At 42.3% G+C, this 17,984-nt stretch overlaps 1 protein-coding gene across 1 annotated transcript in view; it reads left to right on the forward strand.

Annotated features, from left to right (window-relative positions):
- SLC35F5 (solute carrier family 35 member F5) overlaps positions 1-17,984 on the forward strand; it is a 1,937,586-nt gene that overhangs the window by 185,322 nt on the left and 1,734,280 nt on the right. The window contains exon 2 of the mRNA XM_044074930.1: positions 17,417-17,542. Within this exon, the coding sequence (XP_043930865.1) occupies positions 17,468-17,542 (75 nt within the window). The 5' untranslated portion in view covers positions 17,417-17,467. The remainder of the gene's footprint in view (positions 1-17,416; positions 17,543-17,984) is intronic.

Here is a 17,984-nt window from a genome sequence, read left to right on the forward strand (position 1 = left end):
TTTTTTTTTTTTTTTTTTTTAATATGAGAGAACGGAGGTTGGTTTCTTTTTTTTTATGAGAACTTGAATGGAGGTGTGTGTGTGTTCGTGTGTGATATGACAAAGGGATGATTTTGAGTGAAATTCAAAAAACAAGCTAGATGATTTATGGCTAAAGTATTCATAAAATTTGGCAAGATACTAAATGACCATTTGAACTCCATTTGACCTTCCAACAAGTACGCAAGACACTGAAGGAGCAAGTCGCAATTTTGGAGGAGAATGTGGAAGTGATAGAAGCCAAGCAAACTGACCAAGTGGACAAGGCTCAGAAAAAGAATATCTGAGGGATTGTAGGTGTAGAGAAAGAAGATGCGATAAACTGGGTTTCAACTGTAAATGATAGGTTTGTATTATGGACAGACCTTCATGTAATCCATATTAAAATTACAAGACCACATATGACATTTGACCAGATCTTGTGGTGGCAGCCCATCAATTTTGACACAGATGGGTACAACTAGAGATCTTTTATTTACATAAACAACTTTTTCTCTTTTGTGGAAACCAATTAAAATCCACAAAACAGGAAATGTCTTTTTTTTTCAAAATTACCTTTCAGTTTAGAAGCATTAAAAATACCTCAATTTCTGGCAGATGTGCATGAAAGTAATGCAAAGAAGCTGACATTCAGAATAACATCTGCAACCTTTTTTCAAGATTTTAACAGGAGGTTAAAACCTTTAATGATGCAAGCCTTGGATTGTGAGTGGGGTTACAAACTCAACTAGGTGAATGGTTGCCCAGCCACACCTTTAAATATAGAATGCAGTAAATGCAAAAGGCAGCTTCAGCAGCCATAAAATGACTCCAGAGAGCTAGGGTAATGTTGGCTCTGCAGTCAGGGAATAAAAAAATGTGAGTTATTTCTTTACTATGCCTTTTATAAAAAAAGGTTGTATATGCATGTTTTTATTCATTTAACATGATGCTTCAATGTTTCAAGCGTAATATGGACAGAAAGTATGATTATATGTTTTACTATCTGTTGTACTACTGCCTGAATTATATAGCATGTGCAAATTTAAACATGGGCGACAGTGGAGAGACAATACAAGAAAATTAAGATAAGTCAGTCTAACACTTTGTTTTGGGAATTGTGTATAATAACCTGCTTAAATGTGGAGACAGTTTTAATTTTGCCCTTGAAAGCAGGTATATATATATATATATATATATATATATATATATATATATATATATATATATAGTGGGTAGCATTGTTGCCTCATGGCAAAATATTCTCCACGTTGGCCTGACTTTTTTGCACAGTCTGTGTATCCTCTCTGGGTTCACATGGATTTTGTCTGACTAATCCAGTTTCCTCCCACCACCAAAAGATATCCAATAGGTTGACTTTGTGTGTGTGAGCCTTGGCAAGTAGGTAGGTACAGCTTAGCTTCTCTACCCACCACCACTTGTGAAAATTTTCCCTCATATTTTTGTTCTATTCCTCATAACGTCTGTGGTTTTCAGGTTTTTGAATTCACTATATGATAACTGGCATTTGAATTTCAGACTTCATATTCTTCAGAAAGTACATGGTAACACAAAACCTTTTATTCTAGCAATTTTCTGTTTATGTGATCAATATTTGAAAATTGTCCCTATTTTTGGGGCTGTATTCCCCTATTAGGGGCTTTTGTCAGGGTTTTTTGTGCTAAGAGGTTGACAGCTATGGTTTGAAATTAATTCACTGAATATGTTTGGGGCAGTATTCCCCCATTATTGGCTTTGTCTAGGTGTTTTGTGCCAAGAGGTTGAGAGCTGTGGTGAGAAATTAATTCAGTAAATGATAGCCATTTAAGTTTCAGTCTGTCTTTCAAGAAACAGCTGATTTGGTATACTGGTATGTTCTGATTATAGTGCACAGGGTCCTGGGTTCAAGCCATGGTAGTGAAATGCATGGTGGTAATGCAGCATTTTATTCTAGCAACTTTTCAAGATTATACAAGCAATGTTTAAAACGTGTCCCTAGTTTTGGGGCTTTAGTTCCCCCCCAATAAATGTTGGCTTTTTCCAAATTTCTTGTGCTTCAAAGTTGACAGATAAAGTTGAGAATCGAGTAGATTTTACAAGGAGCTGAGAGCTTGAAGAGAAGTTTAGTGCTGCTTATGCTGAATCTGCTTACATTGTTAATAGCACAGCTGGTAGTGTACTTGCTTTTGATGCAGAAGGCTGTGGGTTCTACTCCCACAGTCATAACTGGCTTTAGGCACCAGCGAACCCCAACCACAGCAAGTTATCTTATCCTGATACTTTGTAACATGCCTGTCAAACCAACAAAAGCTAGTACAGCATTATTGTATACTTAATAAACCACATGGGTAATAACTCTTACTTGTATCTCCTTTAAAATTCAAAAATATTTCTGGTTTTAGTAAGTGTTTTGTCAAGTAACCGGCAACAGAATACCATTAAATATTTTACCACTGACATAGTGCCCCTGACTTAGTTAAATCTTGCTGTTGGACATTTTCTCCACTAAAAGCTGGCTATGTTAGTTAATGTCCCTGCTATACCTGTGACTGCAGGGGGGGGCATAATCATTCTTGACTGTGTGGGGGCCCCACAAAACCTGCTGCTGGTTGGCGAAAAATGAGGAAATGTATTTATTTACTAATTAGGCTTTTTAACCTGAACAGGGCTGTGATATGACCCTGTTAGGATAAAGATGATAAAGAACTTGAACAAGGTAAGCACTGGAGAGATCAGCAGCCCAGAGTGACTTATCTCAGTATAAATTTTGGATTTAAGAAGAGCTGATACTTCTGATCATCAGGGATGGTTTTCTTTTTCAGAGAGTTTTATAAATAAAGCAAAACACCAGATACTATAACTCTCAATTTCAGAATTCAGTGCAATCCCAAAAATAATAAAGGGTCAGAATCAGGACTACATTTTAAATATTACTCTAATTAGCTTAAGTTGACAGAATAACACCTTTTACATCAGCACGTATTTTTGGAAAACAAGTCTAAAACTTAGATGTCTGGATTGATTGGCTGTAATCCCTGAATGATTTCCCAGCAAATCAAACTTTTTACGAAGGACAAAGCAAAAGTATGAACAAAATCAGGGAACGTCTGTGAAATCGGGGGCAGTGATGGGTATGTGAAATCAGGGGCAGTGATGGGTATGTGAAATCGGGCAGTGACAGGTATGTGAAATCGGGCAGTGACGGGTATGTGAAATCGGGCAGTGACGGGTATGTGAAATCGGGCAGTGACAGGTATGTGAAATCGGGCAGTGACAGGTATGTGAAATCAGGGGCAGTGACAGGTATACATTACTCCTCACTGAGATAAATAAAATGACTTACCCTTGCTGCTGTTTGACAACTGCTAAACAGCAGTAACTGATCTGGTGTGGCAGTACCAGTGTTGCACAATGTATTGCTGTTTGGTGAAATAAGTGCAAAACTAGTACTGCTATGGAGTGTGTGTGTGTGTGTGTGTGTGTGTGTGTGTGTGTGTGTGTGTGTGTGTGTGTGTGTGTGTGTGTAAAACTGATTTTTATCTGTGCACACACCCAATAATGCCAGGACACAGACATTATTCTGGATATCAGTAAAACAATTTACAAGTAATTATATTTCAAATGTAAGACATAAAATATATCACAGAACATTCAGACACTTAGATCTTCTTGGAGTCTGGAGGCCTCCCACTCAACAGACTGTATAAATGGATACTGGGGACTCCTTTAATTATCCTTGACTCTGTGGGGACCCCCACAAAAGCTGTTGCTGGTTGAAGAAAAATGAGGAGAAAAAATGTATCAATTTTCTCACTGAGCTGTTTAACCTGAACAGTGCTGAGATATGACCCTTTTAGGATAAAGTTTATATTAGTCTCTGGTTTCAACCACACCCATTCTAGAACCAGCCCTGCTCAAATGTGTGTGTACAAAAAGCTGCTTTAGTTTATGGGGGGCTGGGGATAGTGTGTCTATTACAACTTTAATTTTCGTCACAGTCAAACCTTAGAGGTGTGCACATGAAGTCATTATAGTTCATGTTTGAGCCGAGGACAGTGTGGTCAATGTTTGTTTATTTTTCTCGCAGACCTCATATGTGTAAAAAGCAGGTGTTACTATAGCTTGTGTAGGGGTGGTGTATTCTCTAGGAGCAACAAATAAAATATATTACTGAAGTCATTCTCACAATCACAGAGGCACATATACAGGGGGCTGACTTTGAGGGTTAGGGGTGGGGAGGCATGCTATGTATATGTATGTCAGCAGTCACTTGAAATACATGACTAAGGCAATTTGAACCTCTGCTTTCATCCCAATCTAACACCAGAGGGATGCATAGGCAGCGACTGCATTTTGTGGGAGGAGGTTAAGGAGGCGGGCAGTATTCTCAGATATGGTCTGTGTATCCTCACAGCAACTGGCGTGCTAGTTTATTGTGAGCTATTATGTCAGCTTTGGTTCATAGGTTGGTACTAGGCTATCAGCCCTAGGGCCTATACAAGCCTAGCCATAACAATTCCCTGGCTATTTCTTCCCACATTATTTACTTTCCTGGACCCCTGTCTTGCAGGGCGACTGACGTGATCCCTGGGGTGAATTTCCTTTCTCCCATCCAATCGTCAAGGTTCCTCTTGAAGAGGTGCGAAGAGGCACTCTGCTTGACATGTATGGGCAATCTATTCCAGAGTCTGGGGAATCTCTGGGTCAGGAACCTATCCCTCCAGCATGTTTTGTTTATTGTGATGACAAGGTTTAGATCCCTGGAGCGTGTAGCTCTGAGGGATTGGGATTTCTTTAAGTGTAGCATGTCCAACAGCTCTGGGCTTGACATGGCCTTGTATGTTAAGCAGAGATCGCCTCTGAGTAGACGATATGCGACAGAGTATAGCTGGAGTTTTTTAAGGCGGTCAGCGTAGGGCATCTGCTTTAGGCCTGTGATTCTTTTAGTGAGGTATTTCTGAGGCCTTTCCAGTTGTTGCAGATGTCTTGAGAGGTACATACCAAATGGGGCGTTGTATTCTATAATGGGTCTAATGAGGGATGAGTACAGTGGGACAATGACCTCCTTTTTTCTGGATGAAAAGCCCTTCGTGATGAGGTGTGCCACATAGAAGGATTTCCTGACTGTTGTGGCGATGTGGTTATCGAAGGTGAGACCACTGTCCACCTGTGTCCCTAAGTCTCTTATCACACTTTCTGTGTTTAGTGTACTGCCACCTATATGGTAATTCATGGATACATGTTTTTCCCCAAAGGGGATAACAATACATTTCTTGGCATTGAGCTTGAGCCCATGGCTCTGGCACCAAGCATCTGTTTCTGTAAGGCCCTTTTGTAGAGTATCCACATAATTTGGGGATTCAATAATGGCTCCCAGTTTGCAGTCATCTGCAAACTTTGTTAGCCAGAGTCCCTTAGTGTTGACCTGTACTTCAGAGAAGTAGATGCCAAACAAGAGCGCCCCAGGACTGAACCCTGAGGTACTCCACTTGTCACTTGTCTGGAGCTGGATTTGGAGTCGGCTACTTTTACAGTGTGGGTTCTATCAGTAAGCCATTTAGCAACCCATTGGGTGACATAGGGATTAATGCCCAACTTAGTAAGTTTATCTATGATTCCAGAGTGGGGGATGGTGTCAAAGGCCTTGGCAAGGTCTAGATAGGCTGTGTGGACCACCTTACCCTTGTCCATGGCTCTGGAGACTGATTCAAAGAAGTCATTCAGGTTCAGGAGACAAGATCGGCCCTTCACAAACCCAAACTGGGTGGGGTCCAGTGTTTGAAGGTTGCCAATGTCTTTGTTTATAAGTTCCATGATAATACGCTCCATGGCCTTGCAGATGAGGCTTGTCAGACTGATGGGATGGTAGTTTCCGGGATCCAAGGTGGATCCCCCCTTGTGGATTGGGATAACTGTAGCTCTGCCACTCAGTGGGCACGAAACCTGAGGTGAAGCTATGATTAAACATGACACTTAGGTGAGGTGCCAGTTCATATTGTAGTTCATGTAGTACACAGCCCAGGATGTCATCTGGTCCCATGGATGCTGTATTCTTGGCTTTAGAGAGTGCGTTTGTACCTGTGTGGCCGTTATTACTGGAATTTGGCAATCTTCCGGTATTGAGATGGGCCATTTAGGGGGTGAGAGGGGGTGAAGTTGGCACTGAATCGATCTGCCAGGATATTGGCAATATCCTTCGGATCAGTATATTTAATGCCATTCTGTTTTAGCTCAGAGCAGATCTGAGCATTGCCATTTAGATTCTTGACATAGTTATAGAATGCTTTGTGGTTGTCTTTGGAATCTTTGGCAATTTTATTTTCGTAACTAGCTTTGGAGGATTTTATGAGGCATCTCAGTTTCTTACTGAGGCTAGTAAGGGAGTTTTTTGCGTCCTGGGATTTTCCTCTTTTCTGCAAAAGTTTCTTCCTTTTGTTGTAAAGTTTGTTTATGGCAGGGGACCACCAGATTGGCTTCCTTTTTTTGGATGAGAGCATTTTGGTTCTATTTGGGATGGCACGATTCATGCATGAGTGGATGTGCTCGTACAGTGCCTTAGTGTACATTAAGCCTTGGGCACAGCTTATGTCTTCTTTGAAAGAAATAAAATAAGACTGAAATTATTTTCTTTTTCATGATTTTTGTTTAGGTCACCACTGGAGTAAAATGCTGAAGAAAATTGTTCTAAAATTCAAGGCAGACCCATCTGTAAACCTATGGCGCCATGAGCCCTGGCTTATCTGGGTTATTTCCTAAATGGTTATTGCTATGTATCTTGGTCAGGAAAGGTCTGTTGAAAGGATGTAAGAACAACTGAAGATGAACAGCAGCACCAAATTTCTTTCCTTAATCATAATTTCTGTTCAAGCCATTATTGGATGAACAGATTGTGTAAAAAGAAAAAAAAAACTTTAAAATGCACTTCAGAGCATATAGAAAGTTATGGTTTCTTGAAAAAGCTGAGATTAAGGCAAAATGTGAGCAAAGGAAGAAAACTGTAATGTGCATGGTATGGGGAGCCCAAAGGGGGATGGATCAAAGTAGAGGACTAGAGGGTATGCGGGGGGGGGGGGGGTGTTTAAACAGTATGTCAAGTCATCAGTTCATTTAAGTCCAGACCTGTACATAGAGTTAATGTAATGTATCATTGTTGCAACTAAATGCCAGTAACTGCAAGTGTCCCTTTGTTGCACAGCAAAGTGTGTTATATAGGCCTGTTGTATTGTAAAAGCTTGTCGCTACAGGTCTGTCTGTGTGTGCTACTCCTAAATGTTTGCAGTGCAAACTAAAAGGTTTCATAGGAGGGGTGGCATTGACAGGATGATACTTATACTGGAAGTGCCTACGGGGCCCCCCAACTTGACATTTGCTGGGGGCCCCCAAAATGCTAACACCGGCCCTGCCCACAGTATATTTTGCAGCGATTGTGCATATTTATTGATATTGGTGGATTGTAGATGTTTGAGTAGACTTGCGATGGAAATGTTCTGAATTGGGCAGATGTTCTTCGTGTTTCACTGTTGCAGTCATCACATTTGGGTTATCTGCTTGCAGTAGCCCTCAGTTGGCCTGATTACCAAAGTCTTGGGTCCTGCGTCGGTTGCTGTCTCATCTTCCATGACGTCAGGTAGTCAGGGGTATAAAGCATGCAGCTGACGCCATTACATCAGTCTTTCTTGCTGTGCGGTGCCCGAAGCAGAACCAGTTCGCAAGTGCCTGTCGGCCGACTCCTGAAATTTTTGTTTTTGAGTTTCAGAACCGAAGTTTTCAACTAAAGCTAAGTACCCCATTGGGGAAACTTTTTTTTTTTCTTGCTCTAAACTGATGTCAGTAAAAGTCAATAATTGTATTTCTTGTGGAAAGCAAATACCTCATAAAGATTTTCATTCGTACTGTATTCCTTGCCTAGGCCCTGACCACGACGTACCTCGCTGTTGGATTTGTGCCTTATTTAAACAACTAACTATTTGTTGTTGGTATAATTTAGCTTCTAAATATTTTGGTACTCTGTTCAATTGCCCATATATGGCTTTGGTAAGCCACCAGACTATTGACATTCCGAAAAAATGCAAAGATAAAGACAGGCTGCCTAGGTCCAAAGCTGCCACCGATGCTTCTCCTAAGCTAGTCGCCAGTTCGCCGGTACTCAGTGAGGCGCTTTCACAGCCCCTGATACCCGCTACTTCAGATTTGCAGGCCTCTATTGAGACCCATTCGGAGTCCAGTATGCCGTGAGATGCTTCAACTGTGGAACCTGCAGATGTCTCTACCTTGGATGGGTCCGGAGTCGCTGTGCAGGCACCGGCTTCTGAGGGTGCATATTAAACAGACGCAGTCTTCTTCCTCAAGGCCTAAAACTCGATCCATGCCTAGAAAACAGACGCCCAGACCACATGGTCAGGACTCTATGCCTAAAAAACAAATGATAAGAATGGCTGAAGACCTTATTACTTTAATCAGGGGAAGCCAACCTTCCTCCTCTAAGAGACCTAGGACTGAATTTGCTTATGATTCTTCTGATCAGGATTCTGAAATTTCTGTTTCCTCTGACCAGGATTTACCCTCCTCTACCTATGAGGATTCTGATGCAGAGGGCTCTATTCCCTCTGCTTCCCCTCCAGAGGATTTCTCTTTTGGTGAAACCTTGCATACTGTTAGGGAGCAGTTTCGCTGGGAAAGCCAGGATTACTCTGATTCTAAAAAGAGGCTTGGGGATTTCTTACTCCTACCCCAACACAGGCCTTTAGCTATCCTCCCTGTACTGGACATTGTTGTTGATGCCTTTTCGGAGTCTAGCTTGGCCCCGGACCTCTTGCCTCCTGCTCCCAGAAAACCAGATAGATATTACAGGGTTCCTGATTCTCACAAGTTCCTCTAAAATTCCTATTGCGGATCCTGAGACCATTTCACAGAGACCCAAGGGCATTAAGGCTACTACTGCAAAAAATCCTATCCCCTCTGATAGAGATTCCAGGGCGCTGGATAGATGGAGTAAGAAGGTATACACTTCTGCAACCTTGACCAATAGGGCCTTAAACTGCCAGTTTCATATGTTCAAGTATCAGCAGCATATTATTGGATTGCTTAAACAGAAAATGATGTTGATTCCTGACTGTGCTGAAAATAAGGATTTGCAGGATTTAATGCATTCTGCTGAACAGGTTGGAAAACATACTTTACAATGTGGTTTTGATTCACTAGAGGCATCTTTCAGGGCTGCTGTCACTGGGTCTGTACTTAGAAGGCATGCTTGGCTTAAGGAGCAATCTTTACCAGATCATGTTAAAGCTAAATTGCTGGATGCTCCCTTAAACCAGGACCGCCTCTTTGGCAACAAAGCAGAAGTACTTAAGATGGAGGAAAAAGCTAAATCTATGCAAACTGTTAAATATTTCCTGCAAATACAGCCTCCAAGCTTTAGTAGGCAATTGGCCCTCTAAGAATTTGTCCTTTTCCTGCCTTCTCAGTCCAAACCCAGAACCAGCAGAACACTCTGGCTTCAGTCCCAAGGTACGCACAAGACTAAGCAGTGGGGGGCTCCCACTTTCAAATCAGGGAGTAGTAATACCCCCACCCCCACATGGTAAGCTGTCTCAATGACTTAACTTTAAAACTTCCAAGCACTTCTCAACTGACTGCTCCTTTAGGGGGAAAGGTTGCTCTGCAAGCAAAAAACTGGGAACTCCTTACCCAGGACAAATGGGTTTTAAACATAGTTTCCCAAGGATACAGATTTCACTTCCACACGTTACCAACCCCAAACGGTTGGCCAGAGCTACCCCCAAATCAGTGGGCAGAGGCTCAAAACCAAGTACTCTGTGTCTTAGGATTAAAGGCTATTCAGATTGTACCAGAAGAGGAAAAGGGACAAGGTTTCTACTCTAGACTTTTCCTGGTACCCAGAAGAGACCACTCATGGCGTCCTATCCTTGGACCTGTCTATCCTAAACACCTTTTTGGTGATTCCAAAATTCAAGATGCTAACTGTTCATCAGTTGCTTCCCGTGATATGCAAAGATGCCTGGTTGGCAACTCTGGATTTAAAGGAAGCCTACCTGCACATTTCCATCCGGGAATCTTGCAGAAAATACCTACGCTTCATAGTAGGTTGCATGCACTAGCAGTTCTCTGCACTGCCCTTAGTGAATACCCTGGGCGCAGTAGAAAAGGCAAAGTGCCTAGCTCCAGTCATTGCATTTTGCAGGCAAAGAAATATTCAAATATATCCATACCTGGACGATTGTCTAATTCAGGCAGAAAGCCAGGACAAACTTCTGAATCCTCTGGCATTTGTACAAAAGGTGTTAACTTGTCTGGGGTACATCTTAAACGAAAAGAAATCGCATCTGGTACCCTGTCAACAAATTATATTCCTGGGAGCAAGCTTGAACACAACTTCCCAGATGGTTTCCTCACGCCAGAGAAGCAAATTAATTTGACAACTTACTTCAAACTAGTGGCCACAAAAACCCTGTTATCTGCAAGGCAAATACTGCAAGACTTTGGGTTCATGGCCTCGTGCATTCTAATTCCATATGCAAGACTGCATATGAAGAAACTACAATGGTATCTAAAAAACCTATGGTGTCAACATTCTCAGGATCTAGAAGCAATGATTTGTATCATACCTTGCCTATGGTTAGAATTCCTTTGGTGGGCAGAGGCCTGCCACCAAAACAAGGGACTACCATTCACTCTACCCCCTGCCGCCCAATCCCTAACAACAGATGCATCAGACTATGCATGGGGCACTTACTGGCAGGGAAGTGAATTCAGGGCAAATGGAACCCGAGTGAAATGCACCTGCATATCAATCAAAAAGAAATGTTGGCTGTACAGAATGCTCTGACAGCCTTCAAGGACCACATTCTTCCAGGACAGTTAATGGTAAAGACGGACAACACCACTGTTATGTGGTGCATAAACAAGCAGGGGGGTACCCATTCTTACCCCCTCTGCAGACTAGCTATGGCTCTGTGGAACACAGCCTTGAGCTGCCACGTGCAACTACAGGCTCAGTTCCTGCCAGGAAAACAAAATACACTGGCAGACGAACTAAGCAGAAATCTCATGGACCCACACGAGTGGAAACTGGAACCAAAGATTTTCAACATGTTGATCCCCAAATGGGGGATCCCAGATATAGACCTGTTTGCCTCCCCCCAGAACTACCAATTGGACAAATTCTGCAAAAGGACTCCCCACAAACAAGCTTGGAAAGTGGATGCTCTGTCCTTCAGCTGGAAAAAATCTGTCAGTTTATGCCTTTCCTCCTCTGCCTCTCCTCTCCAAAGTACTACTAATGGTCAAACAGGACAAACCAAGGATGATACTGATTGCATCAGACGGGCTACGCCAGCACTGGTACCCCCTCTTGCGCAGTGCGTCAGCTGGCCCCATGGCACCTACCTCAGACCCCTACTCTGCTGTCTCAGTAGGAGAGCCAGATTCTGCACCCCCAGCTTCAAACCCTGAACCTGGCAGCCTGGCTAATTACATAATCCCTCAGTTACCATCCCTCAGTAAACAAGTGTTGGATGTCATTTTGGAGGCAAGGAGGCCTAGTACTAGAAAATCTTATGCTGAAAAATGGAAGCGATTCTGTGCCTGGAACCAAACACAAGGGATGGCCACAGCAGCGCCCAATTTACCTCAGATTCTTTAATACTTAACTGTGATGCTTCACAAGGGCCTTTACTTTTCCTCCCATCAAAATTCACACCTCGGCCATTTCAGCTCATTACAACACAGAACCACCCCTCTCTTCTCATCCACTGCTCAAGCAGTTCCTCAGAGGGGCGAAAAACCTAAGACCACCCAGGAGAGCCCCAACTCCAGTCTGGGACCTTAATTTTGTATTGGAAAAACTCTCTCTTCCTCCTTTTGAGCCAGCTGCAACTGCAGAGTTAAAATTCCTTTCCTGGAAAATGGCTTTCCTTTTAGCAATCACTTCAGCAAGAAGGGTATCCGAATTACAGGCCCTTATGGCAGTGGAGCCTTGCATCATCTTTCATGTGGACAGGGTGTCCCTCAGGACTAATCCCTTTTTCATGCCCAAGGTGGTATCCAGTGTGGCTCTTAATCAGTCCTTTCATTTGCCAACCTTCTTTTCTAATCCACAGAACAAAGGGAATGGATACTGCACTCCTTAGATGTGCACAGACAACTTAGATATTTGCCAACCTTCTTTTCTAATCCACAGAACAAAGGGAATGGATACTGCACTCCTTAGATGTGCACAGACAACTTAGATATTTGCCAACCTTCTTTTCTAATCCACAGAACAAAGGGAATGGATACTGCACTCCTTAGATGTGCACAGACAACTTAGATTTTACTTTGACAGGACGAAACCTCAAAGGAAATCTGAGCAACTGCTGGTGGCATTTGCTGCAGGGGAGAAGGGAAGGCTATTTCAAAGCAAACCATTTCTAAATGGATAGGCCATTGCATTCATTTCTGCTGTAAACACCATGGAAAACTATCCCACAGGGGATTAGACCCCCATTCAACCCGGGCTGCACAGACAACTTAGATTTTACTTGGACAGGACAAAACCTCAAAGGAAATCTGAGCAACTGCTGGTGGCATTTGCTGCAGGGGCAGAAGGGAAGGCTATTTCAAAGCAAACCATTTCTAAATGGATAGGCCATTGCATTCATTTCTGCTATAAGCACCATGGAAAACCTATCCCACAGGGGATTATACCCCCATTCAACCAGGGCTGCATCTACCTCTACAGCCTTTCTCAGAGGTGTCCCTACGAGAGACATCCTAGAAGCTGCTACCTGGAGTTCTGTACATACTTTCACCAAGCATTACCATTTGCCAATTTTTCTCTAAATACAGAACTGGCTTTGCCACTGCAGTCTTGCAGGGCCTTGTAGCTGGTCCTAATGCTATCTAAATTTCTCCTCCCATACTTAGCTTTGGGAATCTACCCAAATGACTGCAACAGTGAAACACGAAGAACATAGTACAGTTGTGTACACTTACCATAAATGTAGATGTCCGAGTGTATTCACTGTTGCAGTCCTGGTTACCCTCCCTCCAGCCCCCTGACTTATTTTGAGGAGGTATAACCTTGTGTTTATTTATATATATATATATATATATATATATATATATATATATATATATATATATAATTTAATTGCTTCCCGTTAAGGGGGGCACCTGACATCTGGGGCAAGAAAAACTTGTGTAGTTGCGTTGGCTCCATGCTTTATACCCCTTATTACCTGACGTCACGGAAGATGAGGCAGCAACCAATGCAGGACCCAAGCCTTTGATAATCAGGCCGACCTGAGGGCTACTGCAAACAGATAACCCAATTGTGATGACTGCAACAGTGAATACACTCAAAACATCTACATTTATATTAAGTGCACACAACTGTACTTTATGCAGTGTAAGTGTGCAGATTATCCCCCATCCAAGGTAGACACAAGTACTACAGTGGCTTTTCATCGGTCGTTGATTTTGCAGAATGTTCTGGTTTTCTGTCATATTTTTATATTGTTGATTTATGCTTCTTATTCAGCAAATGCTTATTGCTGCAGTGCTTGTTGCTCTGTTTAAGTAGCAATGCTTTAATGACCATCCGGTAAGCTTGTCTGAGACTGTAAGATGCAAGTAAGCTTTAATAAACTTACTGTTAAAGAATTACCAACCTTGAAAGCCTTTTTATTGTTGCCATGCAGAGAATATTTACATAACTAGATAGTGTATAAGCTTTAGGTATTGAAATGCATGACAGTATTTGTAATGGACAGGATTACAGTATTTTCTGAAGCTCATTACATGTATTGGAGAATTGTAGTCATATTTGCAGGCTTTACCCCTAAATTAAACAGAATGCCAATCTATCATGTGTGGTCCATAACCTGTGCAGTAATCCTTTAAGCAATTTATCTTAAGCTTGTTTCTTGTTTGCTGTTCATTTTTTAATTTGTTTTCCCCATGAAACCAGTAGATGTCAGGCAGCAGGTCTTTTTTTTGGATAAGAAACATTTTTACAACTGGGGGTATTACACAGATTGCTACTTTTAGCATGTTACTTGGTACTTTTATAAAGCTGGATATAAATCATAATTAGAACTGCAGTGCAAGGAGAAGTGGTTTGAGTTGAGTGCTGCTTGTTTTTTTATACTTGATTTTGACTGGCATTTAAAAAATAATTTAATCTAGATATGAAGTAAGCTGTCATGTAGTCAATGCAGTGAAATATTTTTTTTCTTCTACAATTCATTTTGTCTTGATTGGATTCTCATAATGATGGTTTGGTACCCAGGGCAGCGTATTTAATTAACTTCTATTTTTTGTGGTTTTTAGCATAACTCTGCCCCTTTCTAGTTGGCCACACCCCTTCCAGTTGGCCCCACCCATTTAGCTGTCTCCTGCAGCACCCCTTTGATTTGAAGTCAACAGCTGCCACTGCATTTCGCACCCAATGAAAATCTAGTGTTTCTGGTTTGCATGTTGGACATTAGCATAATGCATGTTTTTCTTCCTCAGGAAAAGGTTCACAGCCTGACCATCTTCCAACAACTCCACTTGGTGACACATTGCACTGCAAGGAAGATCCTCAGGGCTTTGGGTTTCATTGCAGCTACCATCCCAGTGCTTCCTCTGACCAGGCTATACATGAGGAAAATTCAGTGGTACCTGAAATCTGTCTCCTACCCTGCCTGAAAAAGGGGTTGCTCTAGTGGTAAAAATGATCACACTCAACTGGGGGTTCCATTCCCCCAGCCCTTCCCACTCAAGTTCTTCACGCACATGTCTCAGAACATGGGGGGTGGACATTGATTGTAGGTTAAATGGCCTTCTCCACTCCTGAAGGAGCACATCAAGTTGAAAGAAATATGAGAGCTCTCCTACAAGTTCTGCAGATCTTCTCCCACCTATGAAAACAGGGCACATTCTTAGTGTGCACCGACAACACCACAGTTATCTGGTATTTGAACAAACAGGAAGACGCAAGGTCTTATCCTTTTTGCAGGTTAGCACAGGAGGCATGGTGTCTGCCTACTCAAATGATCATGACTTTCACAGTCACTTACATTCCCTCCCAGGCGAATGTGCTGTTGGACCCTCACAAATGGATCCTGAACAAACAGGCCATCAAAACAGACACCAGTGGGGTACACATTTGCTTCCCCAAGTAAATCTCCAACTTCCTTGGTTCTGAACCAGGATCCCTTCTCCCTTAGCCTGGATCCCTTCTCCCTTAGCCTGGAGGACACGTCTTCCCTATCCAGTGGTCAGGGAGGTTCCTTTGTGCCCCCTGGCACTGCTTCCAAGAACCCTTCTAAAAGCCCAAAAGAAAGTTCCAGAACTTTTACTTCTGGCCCCTTACTGACCAAGACAGTGATTTCCTCTCCAACTCCACTTGTCCAAAGAAAGCCACCAGAAGATGCCACTGCAACCAGATCTGGCCACACAGCAAAGTCTGCTTCTCCACCCCAGTCTAGCCTGTCTGTATCACTCTTTGAATGTTGGAATTCAGATTCCTAAACCACCATGTCAGAGAAGCGGTGCCTTAGTAGGTTTACTAAAACCTACGATCAGAAAATTTTACACAGCTAAGTGGAAAAGACTTACCCAGTTAACAAATGTAAGTAAATAAATGTGTTGCTACAAACACAGCTAGGACCCACTCTTATCAGAAGTTCCCATTGTCCTTAAGTATTTGTGCAAACTGTTAGTCTGGTTTGGCCTACTTTTTCCATCAAGGCCCATCTGTCTGCCCTCAATGCCTGCTTACCTCTTGACCCTCTTCTCATGTTTAGGATGGATGTCAAACTTGAGGGGCGTCTTGCATGTTAAACCGCCAAGAAAACCTGTTTCTCCTCCCTAGGATCTCAGCTTTGTCCTGGAAAAAAACTGGCATTTCCCCCAGATGAGCCAGCGGCATCTGCCACTCTAAAAGTCTTCACCTGGAAAACCATCCTTTTGTTGGCCCTTACCTCCGGTAGCAGTTTGTGTGACATTCAGGCACTCACTCATGAGTATTCCACCCTTTCTCATTTTACATGGGGAGAGTGTGACTCGTAGGACTATTCTTCTTTCATGCCTAAGGTGGTGGTTGTGTCTTTCGGCTTTTCCCGGTTAGGGGTCGCCACAGCAGAACTCTGGTCCGTTAATGACTGGCAGTAGATTTTTACATTGCGAGTTGCCGGCCCTGACGCACAACTTTCTACTAAGGTACGCCCATTCACACATGTCTCCACACAGAAGACACTCTAGCTGAGACTCTAACAGGACAACGTCTTACTGTGAGGCCACAACGCTACCACAGCAGTCTTTCATGCTTAAGGTAATAAATGAATTATCTCAGTCTGGCTGTTCGGTTGCCTTCCTTTTTTTCCTCCAATTCTCAGAACAGGGGAAAAAATTCTGCATTCTAGATATTCATAGGCAGCTGAGTTTTTTTGTTTTAAGCAAGTAGAACCCATCAGAGAAAATGACCAGCTGTTTGTTCCCCTCATGGATTCCAGACTGGGCTAGCCAATCTCAAAGCAAACTATTGCATCAAGGATGTCAAAACCCATCTCTTTCTGCTGTACGCATTATGGTAAGACTTTGCTTTTCTGCTCAAAAGCGCACTCTACTTGGTCAGTGGCCTCTTCTGGTGCTTTCAACAAGGGTGTTATGCCAGTTCTGTCTTTGAAGCTCCTGGACTGTGCATTCTCCATTGGTCAGCCACCCTTTCTGTACCTCATCTAGCTCTGAGAATCATCGATTTGTTAATATTGCAACAGTGATCTCAGTGAGGACATAGTATAGTTGTGTAAATACTTTTAACCATAACAATAGATGTCTTAATGATCACTGTTGCAGTTTTCCTTCCTTTCCTCCTTCCCCTCTTCTCTTCTTGGTCTCCAAAGTTTCTCTTTCCTTAAGTTATGAGTTTTCACCTACTTTCTGTTTGTAGGGGAAAGGTAACTTACTTGTTCCAGCTATGTCCCTCCTAGCTGACCAGTCTCCTGTGTCCGTAGTCTCTGTGCTGCTGACATGGAGATAGTTTGAGGATCTCCTGCATAGGTCCACCTATATACCATGATACATAGGGACTGAGGTCATGTATTTGGATGTGCGTCATCGGAAAGGTAAAGCTTTGTTACCCTGTCCAAATGTCAAAGGGCAAAAACCCATATGTCAAGAATACTGCGACAGTGATCAGTAGGACATCTGGTATTATGGTAAGTTCTTGTACAGCTGTACTTTCTACAAATGGAACAAAAGATTAGTCCCAAACATGTGTTTATACTAATTTAATTTTTACTATGTGCAGTTCTGTTATTATAGTACTAAATGTAAAACTAATGTGCGCCTGCAGTGTACCTGACATTATGGGATCACTAAAACCTGAATTTTTTTTCCATTTTGACAGAGAGAAGTGGTAAGATTTCTCACCCAGCCAGTCTTGTGACAGTCGCTATTTATGACTAAAAGGAGGAGCTTCTGGGCATTCCAGAGGTATGGAAGAAAAGTAAGTCCAGAAGGACTTCTCATAAAGGTAATTGGCAATCATTGCATTCAATAAATGCACATTAGTAGTGCTCCAGATATTAAAGTGTTTTTTTTCAGTTGATTGTAGATAACTTTAGTTATTTTAAAATAAAGGCCACATTTATCATATGTTCATCCAGCTAAAAGTATTCAAGTGTAGTGTTAACACAACTACAGTACCTTATACTCTTGTTTATAATCTGTGTAGAGCAGTTTGTGTGGAGCTGTGACATGGTTGCTGAGATTGTAACATGTAGATGTATGGATTCTGCTGATCACTCACTGGCTTAGTATCCGATTATTTTTGTCTGTTTCTGTAGTTCCTTCTCTCTCTCTCCATTAATAGTGTGATGTATTGTAGCGAATGTAGCTCTCATTGAAGTTGAACTAATTTTCTTTGTGTTTGAAAAGAACGTGTTGAGTGAAATATGAAAAAAGGGATATAAAGG

The sequence above is a fragment of the Protopterus annectens genome, chromosome 6.part0, assembly GCF_019279795.1.
Source record: "Protopterus annectens isolate FY-2018-M chromosome 6.part0, PAN1.0, whole genome shotgun sequence".
Lineage (NCBI taxonomy): Eukaryota > Metazoa > Chordata > Ceratodontiformes > Protopteridae > Protopterus > Protopterus annectens.